Consider the following 17,485-nt stretch of genomic DNA (forward strand, 5'->3'; position numbering starts at 1 on the left):
CATGAAGCACAAATGTGGCAGCATAAACACACATGGCTGCAAAAACACAACATGAAAAACAAAAGTGCAACAGAGTGCCAAGAGCCATCCTGTGCTCCAGGAGTTCCAGCATGAGGGGAACCATCTGAGAACTCTGAAGAAATTTACAAGAGACTTTTTATTACAGTAAAGAAGTTTTCATTACTGGAGAATTGAACTCACCATAATGATTCAAAGTGTGTTACAGGGTTGAACTTTGTTTTCATTTAAAACATGAAGGCACATGATGCTGCTGTGTTTTCCAGTGTTTCCTTTCATGTTTGTCATTTTCTAACACTCGCTCTCACACACTGTAACTGTTACACTGCAGACATTTCCTGCCAAGCAACAAACTTTCACACTTTCATTACAGTTTTTCCTTCTTCCATTTATAGTTTTATATGTAGATGAGATGATTTATTAAAAAAATACAAAAATAATGCATTTATAATCTGGCATTTAAATGTATGCTCTTGCCTTTTTCAATAAAAATAGAGTAACACAAAAAGAGAGAGAATGATATTTAATGTGTTTGAGGTGTTACAGTACAGCAGCAAACAAAAGACACTTCACAATCCATAACAGTGAAATCAGCTCTAACTTACCAACCTGACAAGTAAGAAATCTTTACTTAATATATACGTTTATTATTTTAATTACATCCAAATCGCTAGATAATAAACAGAGTAAATGAAGTAGTAATAAACTTTAAATAGACTTCTGTAAGGCATTGGGTCATTTTAGTGTAATACTGCAGGAAGACTACACACTGAATAAGAGAATGTGTTTACGTGGACGAATCCTCCTCGATTTCAAAGACAAGCTTCTTCTTGCTAACTGATGCATGCAGTTTAATTTTGCTGTTTTCCGCTAGAAAAAAGAAAACAAATGCAAATTAAAATGATGTAATGTATACAAATGTTTGGATTGAATAAAGTTTTTATGCCTTAAATATAATTTTAATGTTATAATCTCAGCATTCTGTAGCAGGAACATTCCAGATCCAGCAGAAAAAGACATTAAACAATCATGTTAAAAGAGTTTCTATTTGATTAACAGAGTAAAATACACAAAAAACAAATGAACCAGAAAAAGATTCAAGTTACTTACAAGCTTCCATTTCAACACTGTCCACTGCTTGATTTTCATTATTATTGAATGCAAAAAAAAAGCAAACAAGTGAAATGGCGATGACCACAATCAAACTTGAACCTACAACCTGAAATACAAACACACACATTCATAAAATTATTTATAAATTATGTAAAAACAAACAATACACAATAAAACAATATAAAAACACAGATGTGTATGTTTGATTAAATTCTATAACATTAATTATGAACTTTAAAACTCACCTGAGACCAGAACACTGCAGTCACAATCCTCAGCTCCTTCTCCGACACTGATGACTCATTATTCGGCCTGCACCACTGTGTGAGCGCTAAATTGTCCGTCTTTGTGTACACACCGTCCCAATTTGAAGTCCCACAGGCAACGTATCGGCCATCCATTAATAACAGCATCAACCAGATGAGGACTGCAATGATGGTGTAGCAGATCCTTGGGCATGTGCAGGTTTCTTTAACTGTAATCATCTTCTTCTTCTGCTTCCCCTGGGAAGCATCAGCCAAGCAATAAACAAGAGCAACACCAACAGAAGGAAAAAAAAAATATAGAAAACATGTTGCTTCATTCATGCCTTTTATACAAGGACAAACAAAAGTACCATCTCCCACTTTCTCCAAAGCGAGGAGCAGCATGGTGACCAGCCCCAACCCCTTAAACTGTTTCAGAAAAATCTTAGTAAATCCAGCCATCGTGAGATGAGATTTGTGATGTCTGAGCTTCCTGTTTTCACTGTTACCTACTTTATACTCTGCATCCTGTCTTTCATCACGCCTTCAATACCAACACGTCAGCATTTACACAGGAAGTAGCATTTTTTCTGATTTAGTATAATAACAGCAGAATAACACACTTAATCCCCCAACAGCGTGATCATGTCTCGTTCCTGACCGATTCACAATCTGACAAAATAGAAATCTGAGCTAATTATAAGTGATTATTGTTACAATCTCAAGATACTGAAATAACAGAAATCCAAAAGTTCTCTCTTGTTTGAATCTCTAAAGCTAAAGACTCAACCCAGGGATGCTTCACTCCAGAGACCACGACTCCAACCAGAGCAGCTCTGAGACTCTGCCCTGCCAACACACATTACATACAGTATAACCTTTATTACATATCCAACTTCCTGTCGATTAACATACACTGTTTCTGAGTTGTTTGAATTGTAATGTTATGAATATTTAAAAAATCTGTTTTAAAACTGTGCTTTTTAAAACAGAGCCAAGAGAACAAGATTAAACATCCCAAAACGTCCCACATATCTCTTCAAAAAGTGAACAACAGGTTCCATCCTAACAATCAGTCGCTCTCATACACCCTGCTTTGTGCCGTTCATCAACCCTCCTCTAATTTATATATGAAGGATGCTGGAATAAAATCTATAAGGGGAGAAGACAAAAGAACCACACACAAAGAAACCATGAGAAGATGAAGCCTCATGAAAACACACACCTCAGTTATCAAACCCACCTGCAGTGATGTAAAGAAAACATGATAATAATGGAAAAAAATGCAAATTGCACGATTTTGTTGATTCTAAAGGAAATAGTAAAATACTGATTATTCCAAATGTCCCCAAAAGTTTCAGTGTGACTTTAGTAAAAGATAATGAGATGAGGAGAATGTTTGGATGCCAGTAAGGATCGTGTGGTGCGAGTTTCCTGTTGTTACTGTTTTCTCATCTACACAATGCATTTCACCACATCTTCAACACGAGACCACCAACTTTTACGCAGGAAGTACCAAACGTGTGTGTGTGTGTGTGTGTGTGTGTGTGTGTGTGTTTGGGTATGAGTGTGTTTTGGTGCATGTGTTTGAATGCATTTGTGTGTGTGTGTGTGGGCAAGAGCGTTGTGTAATAAGTTTAGTGTGTAAATACAGTGGCCTTCAATATTATATGGACACTTTTTATGTCCAGTTTATTCTGGTTGTCACCATTAATGTAAAGTTCTGGTGAATGTTTACGCTGCTGTGGGATGAAAGTAAAAGTAACTGAATACCTGCATCCATATCCAGAATGAGCCTGAGATCAGATAGCTGAATGTAAGAGTGAAGGGAACTGGTGCTCATCATTATTAATCATTTCCCTCTGTAACTGTGTGCTACAGAGACAAAAAGACCAAATATGGAACCAGAAAATTAACACTATTGTTTATTTTGTTGACGTTAGCAAAACTGCCATCTGCAGGGTTAACATCCATAATGATCTCATGTACTTCAGATTGTCCATGTGATGCGGTCCTCAGCAGAAGCAAATGGTTTCTGATTGATGAGAACACCATTGAGAATTACATCATCAGGATGGATCATGTGATCCTTCAGATCAGATCCTTTACCTAAGACGTATACACAAATGCTGGAATCAACCATGTTTTCCCCAGACCTTAACCCTGAGACTGTCTGAGTCCAGAACAGGAACGTCAACAGCAGCACGAGAGAAAGTGGGAGTGCTGCACGGTGTTACGTGGAAAACAAACCCCATCCAGCTATTTCTCCTGTCCATCCTGTTCCTCAATGTCTGCACCCTGGACAATGCACTGGACGACATGTGACTCCAGCAGAGCACATGACGTGAGTTTGGAGACTGCTGTGTGTTTGTTTGGAAGGAGACATGGCTCAGAAACAGAGATCTAGATGCCTCATTTCGTGCTGACAGAAATGCAGCTCTGTGCTGCTCAGTACTGCTAAAGTTTTTTACTCTTAGTTGCAGATCCTTTTATTTAATACTGGAATCGTTGTTGTAATCTGAGTGTACGTCCCTCTGAGCACGAAGACTAAGGAGGCACTCTGTGAGCTGCAATGGGTGACTGGTGAACTGCATAATGAACAACCCGAAGGACTGTTTATTGTCACCAGAGATTTCAACCATGCAAATCTCAAGACAGCGCTCTCGAAATTCCATCAGCATGTGGGCTTTACAACAAGAGCACATTCAACGCTGTTTACACAAACATTCCTGGGGCATACCATCCAGAGCCTTCCGGCACCTTCATGCTAATCCTAGCATAACACGTAGCAGGTAAGAAACCTAGCCAGCAACAGCCATCTCTAATCTTCAGGACTGTTCAGGGAGACTGACAGTTACTTTAACCAGCTACATCACCAAGTGTGTCAGTGTCTCCAAAAGCATCATTTCACACTCAAAACCAGAAACCGTGGCTGACAACGAGGATACATGCAATAATGAGGACCAGAGACTCCGTCTTCAGAGTGGGTGAATAGAACTAAGAGCAGCAAGGACCAAACTGCCCCGGCTATCAGAGAGGGAAAACGTGCAGACACCCACAGAATCCTCAGCCTTTTTCTGCACAGTGTTAGTACGTGGCACAGGTTACGCGTGACTTTGACGACTCCCTTCCAGATGTGCTGAACAACTTTCAACATTCAGTTTAAATGCAGAATGACGTGGCAGCAGGGAGGATCACACCTCCTCCAAACAACCAGGTGTGTGATGTTTTACCACAAGTCATGTGAGGAAAGATCTATGGAAAGTGAACCCACTAAAAGAGGCTGGACCATTGCTTCAAGACCACCACCACTGTCCACGTGCCAGAGAAGTCTTCTGTGTCCTGTCTCAATGACCACCCTGCAAATCAAACAACCTGTCTGTGAACATCGACAAACAAAAGGTGAAAAGAAGAAAGATGCACATTTACATTACAGCACAGTGGAATTCTTTCTTCACATATACCAGTCATAAATACCAGGGTTCTTAAGGGCCTTGCTCAGGGGCCCCAAGAGTGGCAGTTGGCGATACCAAGGCTTGATTGCTGCTAAATATTTACATATACACAACGTTTTATAGATTGTGCCATGCACTTTATTCCATATTTCCCCCTGTGCACTGGTCTGCACTGCACTGCACTGCATTATCTACAGTAATGTTTGTTACAATACAATCTTCTTACCTGCTAATGTGCTAGTTAGTTTCTTTGTTTCTTATTCTTCATGCTGTTCCATGTAGCACCTCTGTCCTGGAGGGATGTGGTTTCTTCTCACTGTACAAAATGTGTGCAGCTGAAATGGCAATAAAACCACTGGACTACAGAGGAACAGCTGACAGGGGCTGAGGTGAGGCTTTTAATTAGGGGTTTGATCACTGATTTTTAGAAGAGGTGTGACTGCACTTGGAATTATCTGTTTGAAGACACATGTAAGTAAGTGATGTAAGTAAGTATGTTTATCTTCTTATCAAGCTGGAGAGATATGTCCTGCAGCACTGAGGGCTTTCACTCAGGAGCCTCTCACATCATCTCACACGTTGTGATGACCTTTATGTTATAATAAATCCCTACTGAATTTAGATTTGATATAACTACTGTTCTCAGTACTGATCTTCTGGATCATCAAATAAATTATCGTCTGAGAGAATTACTACAGGAACGAATGCAGACTGTAGTGAGAGAAGAAACATCTGAGGAATAAAGAAAACACAATGTTCTGAGTACAATCTTCTCATGATTACAGAAGAAGCAGATAAAGTGTGAGGTTAATAAAGAGTGTGAGACTGGCACAAAGCATCTGGGAGGAAGTCTCACCTGTTGACTCGCAGCTTTCACATTCGGGACCTTATTTTCACATGACTAAAACATCTGCATAAAATACAAGATTTCAGTAAAGAAGCTCTACAGAGTGGCTGTGGAATATAACTGACCACAACGAGTAAAAACTTGTTATATCTATAAACGTTACTGAACTTTAAAAACCTAAAGAATAAACAAAATGTGTCTGTCAGCTGAACGATATGAGACGCATTACAGTAGCCAGAGGCAGAGTGACGATCGAGTGAGAGAAAACACAGGAAACTGCAGCACTGCCATCTTCTCACACTCAACAAAGCCTTCTCAGAGCAGTAACAGAAATAAACATATCAGGTTGACTTTTTAAAGCAAAAATGAAAACTGCATTTAGATGTTTATATAAAATTGTTTTAAAAGTAATTTAGCAGTTAATAATACACTATATTGTTGTAGTCCTGAACCCACAACCTTCCGATCAGTAGCCCAGCACCTTAACCACTGAGCTCCGGCTCCCATCTCCTCACATCATCCTGGGGTTTCCTGCATTTCTGCACATTCTTTTCTGTGCATTACACAAAGACTTGTTTCCCTTCAGCACAGAGAAGTGAAAGTGGATTAGCTTAGCATAGAAACTGAAATTAGCACCAAAATGAAAGTAAATCCCAGAATGCAGTGCGTGGTGCAGGGAGATTTTACACTGAGACTCGACTATTACATTAAAAACTCCCAAAAGCTACACAATGTTTTATTATTTATTTACTTTGTTTATTTACAGCAGGGGAAAAGATCTTTTAAACCATAACAGTGCATCACTTCAAACTTTAACAATCTGACATAAAAGGTTTTCTGCTCCATACAGGAGCTAATAAAAAAAATAACAAAAACATGAGGATAAAAAACATTATAACGTATTAACAATTATATTATTTGAAAATATTCCCAAAAAACATTGATTTTTACAAGCATGTGGTTTCCTCGACCTCGAAGCTGAACTTCCTCTCAGCGAGTCTGCCGTGAAGTCTCATCTTACTGCATTCCACTGGACACCAAACACATAAATGCAGAATAAAAACATGTTCCAGGTGTGGATATGACATGCTAACATGCAAATATATATCATCTGATTTACATATCATATTCTTATCTAAATCCCAACACAGAATTTTACAGGAGGAACATTTACAATTCCATCTAAATACAAATTCAATCATATATTTACATAAAAAATTCCACGAATTTGAATAATCAGGATAAATTAAAGCCTATAATAAATTTTCTTACAGGTTTCCATCTTAGAAATGTTCCGCTGAGTTACACGTCTCTGTTTGCAGTGCAGAACGAGCAGAAGAATGGGGATCAACACCATGATGATGAATCCCAAAATCTGAAATATAAACCGAACAGTATAATATTTATAACATAATGCACACAATTAATGCACTATCTAGTGTATATATTCACTTCAAATGTACACATGCAAAGTTTTTACTTATATATAAACTAAATAAATCTAAATATACATATAGAATTCTTAATTTTTCTAGTGCAGCTCTTCCTCAGTAATGTCCACAGACTTGTTTGACCCTAGTGGTAGAATATGGGAACTACAACAGGAGCTAATAAAAGGCTATTAAGGCAGAGTCGAGGACAGGACAGGAAATGACCACTCTCTGTCAGTATCCTATTTTATAACAAATAATCAGAAATAAATGTAAATTTGAACAGATAAAGGCAGAGTGTGTGTTGTACACGTTTATTTAAATGTCAGACTGGAGAGAGACTTTAAATGTGCAGTTCAGACATGAAACTATCCGTGCACTGGTTGGTTCTCTCAGCGCTCACGGTACGAGCTCCATAAATAAAAATTGTGAAAGATTTGAGTAGAAGAACTGCACAGAGCTCTGACCTCCTCAACCCCACTAAACCCAGACCTCCTGACCAACATTAGTGTCTGACCTCTCCAAAGCTCTTGCAGCTGAATGATCACTGATCCCCACAGCATGGACCCACAATCTAGTGGAAACTCTTCCCAGAAGAGGTAATGATAAGTTTCGGAACCCTGACTAGGGTAAAGTGCTTACCAAATTAAATTACATTTTCTGGTTTCTAAGCTGGATTTTAGAACTCACCTGAGATCTGGAGATCCACTTCAGAGTGTCCTGCTGACTCGTAAACACGACTGTTTCGTTTCCTGTCGGCTTGCACCATTTTACAATCCCCAAAGTTTCATTTTTAGCATACACACCTCCCCAAACTGAGACGGCACAGGCCAGGTACCTGCCATCAACAAAGAAGAGAAACAGCCAGATGATAGTTGTGAGAATGGAGTAGAGCAGTTTATCACACGTGTGAAGATCCCTCATCCTTTCATCCTCCATCTCTGAGTAACCGTCCATGAAACAAAAAGTAAAAACAAAGCAACATATGCTAGGGACTGCTCCATAAAGAACACACACTACTATATTATAGGTACGATCACAAGGACAAACAAATTCTTGATCCAGAATCTTCTCAAAAGCAGCAAGGATAAGACTGAAGATCCCAACACTCCCAAGTCGTTTCCTAAAGAACTCAGCAATGAATTTAGCATTAACCATGGTGAGATGTCAAGCCAGAGAGGAGGAGATGCAGGTGAGGGTGTTGTAAAGTTCTAAAGTTTTTGTGAATTCGCCTTCAAATATCCTGTTGTGTGGTGCTCATGGCTCCTCCCCTTTTATATCTTTTAAAGATGTTAGACTTACAGGTCTAGTAGAGGCGGAAACATCAAACTCACACACGATTCTTTTGTTTTGAAGTGATTATGACATCATCCAGACATCTCTACACCATCCCCACTTCCTCAATGTTAAAACCTCAAAACAACCTTTTTCTGCTAATCACCTTCATCAATAAAAAATGTAACTTCACCGAAATGTAAAGCTGAAATGGAAGGAGAAGAAAAGACGATGGGTGTTTTCATGTGTGGGTTTTGAGAAGCATAAAAATAACACATGATAGTGTGATACAGATCACAGGAAACTGCAGCACTTCTATCTTCTTACACTCGTTCACACACTCTTACCGTAGCTGCATTACTGACTATACCCCACACATTCACACCTCCATTCCATCTCCTTTTTCTTTTCATATTCGAGATTACAGATTATATTATACATGTAAATAATTAACTCATAATTAACCATGATATTTGTTTGTTTGTTTGTTTGTTTGTTTGTTTGTTTGTTTGTTTGTTTGTTTTAAAGCCTGATGGTCTAATCATCTCTAAATCATTAGCACGTTGTGACACTGGAGACTCCTTATCCCAATGCTCAGTAAACACATGTCCATTTCACAGACAGCTTCAGATTTGTGTAATGAGGTTTGAGAAGTTTCAGTATGATGTTAAAGCTGCCCAGAGGCTGCATAGAACTACAGTCACCATCACATGATCAGGTCACATGACTCGCTTTTTACTCATACCTGGTTTCTGTTGCAATTCATTCTACACTTAATGTAAAGTTCTTGATGTTCTTTTGGTTAGGTTAGGAGCTCTATAACAGTGCAAATCAAACACACACACACACACACACACACACACACACACACACAAACACTTTCAGTTTCACTTTGTTTCTTTTCAAAAACCCACCTCCACTCACACACGGGTCCTTTTACTGACAAATTTCACAGAGGCAAAAAATAGAGAGATAAAAATAATGCTTTTATTTTGTTATTCTTATTTTAAAAAATAGAGTAAATAAGTAATAGAGCAACAACACAAAATAAAAAACTTAAGAATAAAATTAAATCAGCATGTAAAAATATCAAAACTCATAAATAAAGAGAAAATTGATTTACACAAACTTCTAAATATCACAACTTTACAATTTTATTTTTGTGTTTGTGTAAAGAAGGTACAGAATCTCTAATCATGTTCTTTGTGATAGTTCTGGGATTTAATCTCACAACCATCTGGTCACTGATTTTCTCCTTCATTACATATGTTCTGCTCAAATCACTGATCAAATAAAAATGTAAGTAAAACGTTTGAGTAAAAGCTCAGTTGAGATGGGTTCAGTCTCCTACTCTGCTGTTGTTTCAGTCGCTCTGTGCCACGCTGCTGTCCCGTCGTGCAGGACCGAGGCAAACATCAAATCAACAATTACAGCATGAATAACACCTACAGCATGTCTTACAGCAAGGAGATCTGAAGCAGTATGAAAGTTCTAGGATGAGGGCGATCACCAGCCCTATTACAAAACCTATAATCTGGAGGAAAATGTGATGCAGTTCATTAATGATGTCAGCATTACTATTTTTGGAAATGAGTTGGTCATTTTATCTTTATCACTGAAGTATTTATTTATTTAATTCTCTATTTTTTTATCTGGTGTAATATAAAATAAAAAACATAAAAACACAGGTTTTTATGTCAATCTTTGTTGGAGATCAGAACTCACCTGAGATATGAAGATCCACTTCTGAGTCTCCTGCAGACGTTCAAACACCAGGGTTTCATTTCCCATTGGTCTGCACCACTTTAAAACACCAGTCTCAGTGTACTCGCCACCACAGTCAGAAAAGGCACAGGAGAAATATTGACCATCAATGAAGAAGAGAAACAGCCAGATGAAGGCTATAAGAGCAGCATGAAGTAATTCTTTACATGTGGATTTGCACCTTGTTTTTTTGTCCTCTGGGGATGTGACACCGGAGCGGAGGGCTTGAGATTCAGGTATGTCGTCCGTCCCTTGTTTCTCTATCACTTGTTTTTTTGTCTCTTCTTTCTCTGCATGGTTTCTTTCCATGGTTTTCAGTGGGACATTAGAGGAGGATACATTCCTCTTGGACTTGTGTTCCATCCCTTCATTGTCCACAAAATTCAAAACAAAAAAAAAGCAAATAATGGTAGGAACTACTGCATACAAAACACATTTCCATTCATTATAGCCACTTTGGCAGGGACAAATAAAATCATTGTCCATTGTCTTCTCCAAAACAGTAAGAATGAGGCTGGAGATCAGAATATTTTCAGCACTTTTCTGCATAACAGAAGTGAAATTCATGGCGAAAAGTTGGACCACATGTAAAACTGCTCAGTGAGGTCATTAGGAAATTAGGTATAATCACTGATTCACTCCGGATGGAACTGCAACTGGATGTTACTATGGTTACAGGTGTTAATAAGCAGCACATTTATTTAGATTTAACTGACAAACGCAAACTACCAACACTCTGAACTTCCAGCCAATCACAATCCACTATTCACACCTGAACCTCCAGCCAATCACAATCCAACATTCACACCTGAACCTCCAGCCAATCACAATCCACTATTCACACCTGAACTTCCAGACATCACAATCCACTATTCACAGTACTGGGGAATAAAGTCTGATAATGTACAACGCTTTGTTCTGAATTGACAGAATTTAATGAAGGACTGCAGACTGCAGTGAGAGAAATAAAGGAAATGCAGTGTTCTTTGTAAAACTCCTGATAAATTTGTGATCACAGCAGAAACGGTGTCACAGTGAGAAAAGTGAAGACTCTGAAACTGACACAAAGAAAGACAGGACGTCTCCGATCTCGTCTGTCTTCTAGTTTGTGGTTTGAGAATTGAGAGTTGGACTTCAGTATAAGTACCCAACCTGCACCATCATCCCCCTCCCCCCAACACACACACTTGAACATCACACGCATGCCTGGAACATTACAGACAAAATAAGTAATTAGTTAAACAGTGTCTTGTAGAAGGAAACCATTCTGAAGGTCTTTATGTATAAATTCTAAGTGAAGTCTGGGTTTTTTGCTCACTTCTCTCTCACGTCCTGGCTTCTCCGTGTCCCGTCTCCGCTCGGATCCCAACAGCCTCGATCACCACACGACTCATGGCAGTAATCACACCACCCGTGTCACTACCTGTGACATGCCCCGTGACACCAGCGATGACAGCAACAGAGTTTCCAGCAGTGCGATAAGATTAGAATCATGATGAGCAGCAGTGTTTAACTTACGATCTGAAATAAAAGCTGTGACATGAGAAAACATTCAAGATTCTTTTCTGGATTATATATAAGACTGAAATGCGTTTTATTAATATTCTGTAGCTACAAAATGAAAGCCCCGTAAGATTAAATAAAATAAACAATAAAAACACTGTGACTCGTTCATGATGTCGTCCGACTCGGCTCAGACATCGCCTCTTCAGCCTGATAGAACCTTCAAACGCTGAGGATCCGTACTAACACGGGTTAAATGGTCACAGGTTTTTTTTTTTTTTCATACATGGTACACAGCATCACACTCGCACACTATATATATATATATATATATATATATATATATGTATATATATATATATATATATATATATATATATATATATATATATATATATATATTTACCAATATTAAATAAACATATATTCAAAATCACAAATGAAAATGATGAAATATACAAGATTGTAATGAAACAATGATCCTGTTGTGGTTTAAAAATTAACATTCTTTCTGTGTTGCAGAATTTACCTCAGATGTGGAAATCCACTCCAATGTCTTCTGCCTATAGTCAAATGCCAGTCCATATTCAGTCGTCTTACACCAGTCAAAAATCCACATTAGGCCATTTTTGTTCAAATCAACAGAAGAAAAGTCCACAGGCCAAATGACCATTAAAAAAGAAGACACAGGGCTGTTTTCTGTTTTCACCGAAACGTCCACAAAAAAGAGGTAAAAAAAACAAAGCGAGCTAAAGAAGAGACAAGTGCAGAAAGAACCCAGATCTCTACATTACACATAATGATGTGTGTTATCTCACTGTAGTGTGTGTAATCTCACTGTAGTGTGTGTACTCTCACTGTAGTGTGTGTAATCTCACTGTAGTGTGTGTACTCTTACTGTAGTGTGTGTAATCTCACTGTGGTGTGTGTAATCTCACTGTAGTGTGTGTACTCTCACTGTAGTGTGTGTAATCTCACTGTGGTGTGTGTAATCTCACTGTAGTGTGTGTAATATCACTGTGGTGTGTGTAATCTCACTGTAGTGTGTGTAATCTCACTGTGTGTGTAATCTCACTTCAGTGTGTGTACTCTCACTGTAGTGTGTGTACTCTCACTGTGGTGTGTGTAATCTCACTGTAGTATGTGTACTCTCACTGTAGTGTGTGTAATCTCACTGTGGTGTGTGTAATCTCACTGTGTGTTTACTCTCACTTTAGTGTGTACTCTTACTGTAGTGTGTGTAATCTCACTGTGGTGTGTGTAATCTCACTGTAGTGTGTGTACTCTCACTGTAGTGTGTGTAATCTCACTGTGGTGTGTGTAATCTCACTGTAGTGTGTGTAATCTCACTGTGTGTGTAATCTCACTAGTGTGTGTAATCTCACTGTGTGTGTAATCTCACTTCAGTGTGTGTACTCACTGTAGTGTGTGTACTCTCACTGTGGTGTGTGTAATCTCACTGTAGTATGTGTACTCTCACTGTAGTGTGTGTAATCTCACTGTGGTGTGTGTAATCTCACTGTGTGTTTACTCTCACTTTAGTGTGTGTACTCTTACTGTAGTGTGTGTAATCTCACTGTAGTGTGTGTACTCTCACTGTGGTGTGTGTAATCTCACTGTAGTGTGTGTAATCTCACTGTAGTGTGTGTACTCTCACTGTAGTGTGTGTAATCTCACTGTAGTGTGTGTCATCTCACAGTAGTGTGTGTAATCTCACTGTGGTGTGTGTAATCTCACTGTGGTGTGTGTAATCTCACTGTAGTGTGTACTCACTGTGGTGTGTGTAATCTCACTGTAGTGTGTGTACTCTCACTGTAGTGTGTGTAATCTCACTGTAGTGTGTGTAATCTCACTGTGGTGTGTGTAATCTCACTGTGTGTGTACTCTCACTTTAGTGTGTGTAATCTCACTGTGGTGTGTGTACTCTCACTGTGGTGTGTGTAATCTCACTGTAGTGTGTGTAATCTCACTGTGGTGTGTGTAATATCACTGTAGTGTGTGTAATCTCACTGTAGTGTGTGTACTCTCACTGTGGTGTGTGTACTCTCACTGTGTGTGTACTCTCACTTTAGTGTGTGTGTACTCTTACTGTAGTGTGTGTAATCTCACTGTAGTGTGTAATCTCACTTCAGTGTGTGTACTCTCACTGTAGTGTGTGTACTCTCACTGTGGTGTGTGTAATCTCACTGTAGTGTGTGTACTCTCACTGTGGTGTGTGTAATCTCACTGTAGTGTGTACTCACTGTAGTGTGTGTAATCTCACTGTAGTGTGTGTAATCTCACTGTGGTGTGTGTAATCTCACTGTGTGTGTACTCTCACTTTAGTGTGTGTAATCTCACTGTGGTGTGTGTACTCTCACTGTAGTGTGTGTAATCTCACTGTAGTGTGTGTAATCTCACTGTAGTGTGTGTACTCTCACTGTGGTGTGTGTAATCTCACTGTGTGTGTACTCTCACTTTAGTGTGTGTGTACTCTTACTGTAGTGTGTGTAATCTCACTGTAGTGTGTGTACTCTCACTGTGGTGTGTGTAATCTCACTGTGGTGTGTGTACTCTCACTGTGGTGTGTGTAATCTCACTGTAGTGTGTGTAATCTCACTGTAGTGTGTGTAATCTCACTGTGGTGTGTGTAATATCACTGTAGTGTGTGTAATCTCACTGTAGTGTGTGTACTCTCACTGTGGTGTGTGTAATCTCACTGTGGTGTGTGTAATCTCACTGTGGTGTGTGTACTCTCACTGTAGTGTGTGTAATCTCACTGTGGTGTGTGTAATCTCACTGGATAAGGGCGTCTGCTAAATGCCGCAAATGTAAATGTAAAATGTAAATGTGTGTAATCTCACTTTAGTGTGTGTACTCTCACTGTAGTGTGTGTACTCTCACTTTAGTGTGTGTACTCTCACTGTAGTGTGTGTAATCTCACTGTGGTGTGTGTCATCTCACAGTAGTGTGTGTAATCTCACTGTAGTGTGTGTAATCTCACTGTAGTGTGTGTAATCTCACTTCAGTGTGTGTAATCTCACTGTAGTGTGTGTACTCTCACTGTGGTGTGTGTAATCTCACTGTAGTGTGTGTAATCTCACTGTAGTGTGTGTAATCTCACTTTGGTGTGTGTACTCTCACTGTAGTATGTGTACTCTCACTTTAGTGTGTGTACTCTCACTGTAGTGTGTGTACTCTCACTGTGGTGTGTGTCATCTCACAGTAGTGTGTGTAATCTCACTGTGGTGTGTGTAATCTCACTGTGGTGTGTAATCTCACTGTAGTGTGTGTAATCTCACTGTGTGTGTAATCTCACTTCAGTGTGTGTACTCTCACTGTAGTGTGTGTAATCTCACTGTGGTGTGTGTCATCTCACAGTAGTGTGTGTAATCTCACTGTGGTGTGTGTAATCTCACTGTGGTGTGTGTAATCTCACTGTAGTGTGTGTAATCTCACTGTGTGTGTAATCTCACTTCAGTGTGTGTACTCTCACTGTAGTGTGTGTACTCTCACTGTGGTGTGTGTAATCTCACTGTGGTGTGTGTAATCTCACTGTAGTGTGTGTAATCTCACTGTAGTGTGTGTAATCTCACTGTAGTGTGTGTAATCTCACTGTGGTGTGTGTAATCTCACTGTGTGTGTAATATCACTGTAGTGTGTACTCTCACTTTAGTGTGTGTACTCTTACTGTAGTGTGTGTAATCTCACTGTAGTGTGTGTACTCACTGTAGTGTGTGTACTCTCACTGTGGTGTGTGTAATCTCACTGTGGTGTGTGTACTCACTGTGGTGTGTAATCTCACTGTAGTGTGTAATCTCACTGTAGTGTGTGTAATCTCACTGTGGTGTGTGTAATATCACTGTAGTGTGTGTAATCTCACTGTAGTGTGTGTACTCTCACTGTGGTGTGTGTAATCTCACTGTGTGTGTACTCTTACTGTAGTGTGTGTAATCTCACTGTAGTGTGTGTACTCTCACTGTGGTGTGTGTAATCTCACTGTGGTGTGTGTACTCTCACTGTGGTGTGTGTAATCTCACTGTAGTGTGTAATCTCACTGTAGTGTGTAATCTCACTGTGGTGTGTGTAATATCACTGTAGTGTGTAATCTCACTGTAGTGTGTGTACTCTCACTGTGGTGTGTGTAATCTCACTGTGTGTACTCTCACTGTAGTGTGTGTAATCTCACTGTGGTGTGTAATCTCACTGGATAAGGCGTCTGCTAAATGCCGCAAATGTAAATGTAAAATGTAAATGTGTGTAATCTCACTGTAGTGTGTGTACTCTCACTTTAGTGTGTGTACTCTCACTGTAGTGTGTGTAATCTCACTGTGGTGTGTGTCATCTCACAGTAGTGTGTGTAATCTCACTGTGGTGTGTGTAATCTCACTGTAGTGTGTGTAATCTCACTGTAGTGTGTGTAATCTCACTGTAGTGTGTGTACTCTCACTGTGGTGTGTGTAATCTCACTGTAGTGTGTGTAATCTCACTGTAGTGTGTGTAATCTCACTTTAGTGTGTGTACTCTCACTGTAGTATGTGTACTCTCACTTTAGTGTGTGTACTCTCACTGTAGTGTGTGTAATCTCACTGTGGTGTGTGTCATCTCACAGTAGTGTGTGTAATCTCACTGTGGTGTGTGTAATCTCACTGTAGTGTGTGTAATCTCACTGTAGTGTGTGTAATCTCACTTCAGTGTGTGTACTCTCACTGTGGTGTGTGTAATCTCACTGTAGTGTGTGTAATCTCACTGTGGTGTGTGTAATCTCACTGTAGTATGTGTACTCTCATTGTAGTGTCTGTAATCTCACTGTGGTGTGTGTAATCTCACTGTGGTGTGTATTTAATCTCACTGTGGTGTGTGTAATCTCACTGTGGTGTGTATTTAATCTCACTGTGGTGTGTGTAATCTCACTGTGGTGTGTATTTAATCTCACTGTGTTGTGTACATAATCTCACTGTGGTGTGTATATAATCTCACTGTGGTGTGTATTTAATCTCACTGTGGTGTGTATATAATCTCACTGTGGTGTGTATATAATCTCACTGTGGTGTGTATATAATCTCACTGTTGCATGTGTAATCTCACTGTGACTAAATCTCTCTAGATCTCTTGTCCCTTGTCCTTGATTTACATAAAGGTGAGGTGTGTAATAATAAGATCCACTTAACCATGTCAAACAGCAGAAAATGTATTACACACACACACACACACACACACACACACACACACACACACACACACACACACACACACACACACAGACACACACAGAGGACAGTTTGACAGCGGGGGGAAACACTGCACTCTCAATTTAACCATATTATAAGGGTCTGGATTCTCTCTACTGCCACACTGTGTGTGTGTGTGTGTGTGTGTGTGTGTGTGTGTGTGTGTGTGTGTGTGTGTGTGTGTGAACAAAGAGAAAACAGAAAAGTGAAGTAAAACAACTTTAATGTATCTGTCATCAACCACCTGTGTGTCTCTCTCTCTCTCTCTCTCTCTTCCTCTCTCTCTCTCTCTCTCTCTCTCTCTCTCTCTCTCTCTCTCTCTCTCTCTCTCTCTCTCTCTCTCTCTCTCTCTCTCTCTCTCTCTCTCTCTCTCTCTCTCTCTCTCTCTCTCTCTCTCTCTCTCTCTCTCTCTCTCTCTCTCTCTCTCTCTCTCTCTCTCTCACACACACACACACACACACACACACACACACACATACATACAAAGGAGCGTTTGGCTGGTGTGTTTGATGTTGGATCAGGGATTCATAAATCACTTTTCTCTCTGTGTGTGTGTGTGTGTGTGTGTGTGTGTGTGTGTGTGTGTGTGTGTGTGTGCACGTTCATACAAATTTAACTCATAACA

At 39.5% G+C, this 17,485-nt stretch overlaps 2 protein-coding genes and 1 long non-coding RNA gene across 5 annotated transcripts; all 3 read right to left on the reverse strand.

Annotated features, from left to right (window-relative positions):
* Positions 1 to 526: 526 nt before the first annotated feature.
* On the reverse strand, positions 527 to 5,547 carry LOC124378818. 3 transcript variants are annotated; one of them, XM_046838591.1, is made up of 5 exons: positions 5,058 to 5,547; positions 4,651 to 4,735; positions 1,377 to 1,634; positions 1,129 to 1,237; positions 527 to 888 (listed from the first exon to the last, which is right to left on the reverse strand). In XM_046838591.1, exons 2-5 carry the CDS (start codon positions 4,666 to 4,668, stop codon positions 806 to 808), a joined length of 468 nt encoding a protein of 155 aa, XP_046694547.1. In that variant the 5' UTR covers positions 4,669 to 4,735; positions 5,058 to 5,547; the 3' UTR covers positions 527 to 805. The 3 variants fall into 3 exon arrangements, with proteins under 3 accessions (XP_046694547.1, XP_046694548.1, XP_046694546.1); XM_046838592.1 differs by lacking the exons at positions 4,651 to 4,735; positions 5,058 to 5,547 and adding an exon at positions 1,748 to 2,908; XM_046838590.1 differs by lacking the exons at positions 4,651 to 4,735; positions 5,058 to 5,547 and having other exon boundaries at positions 1,377 to 2,446.
* Positions 5,548 to 6,398: 851 nt separating this feature from the next.
* On the reverse strand, positions 6,399 to 8,349 carry LOC124379206. The gene is made up of 3 exons (XM_046839382.1): positions 7,799 to 8,349; positions 6,951 to 7,053; positions 6,399 to 6,708 (listed from the first exon to the last, which is right to left on the reverse strand). The coding sequence occupies exons 1-3, from the start codon at positions 8,264 to 8,266 to the stop codon at positions 6,626 to 6,628; spliced, it is 654 nt and encodes a 217-aa protein (XP_046695338.1). The 5' UTR covers positions 8,267 to 8,349; the 3' UTR covers positions 6,399 to 6,625.
* A 1,163-nt stretch (positions 8,350 to 9,512) lies between these two features.
* LOC124379389 lies at positions 9,513 to 10,668 on the reverse strand. Its single transcript, XR_006924414.1, has 2 exons — positions 10,109 to 10,668; positions 9,513 to 9,917 (listed from the first exon to the last, which is right to left on the reverse strand). It is a non-coding gene; the product is annotated as an uncharacterized LOC124379389 (long non-coding RNA).
* Between the last annotated feature and the right edge of the window lie 6,817 nt (positions 10,669 to 17,485).

The sequence above is a fragment of the Silurus meridionalis genome, chromosome 25, assembly GCF_014805685.1.
Source record: "Silurus meridionalis isolate SWU-2019-XX chromosome 25, ASM1480568v1, whole genome shotgun sequence".
Classification (NCBI taxonomy): Eukaryota; Metazoa; Chordata; class Actinopteri; order Siluriformes; family Siluridae; genus Silurus; species Silurus meridionalis.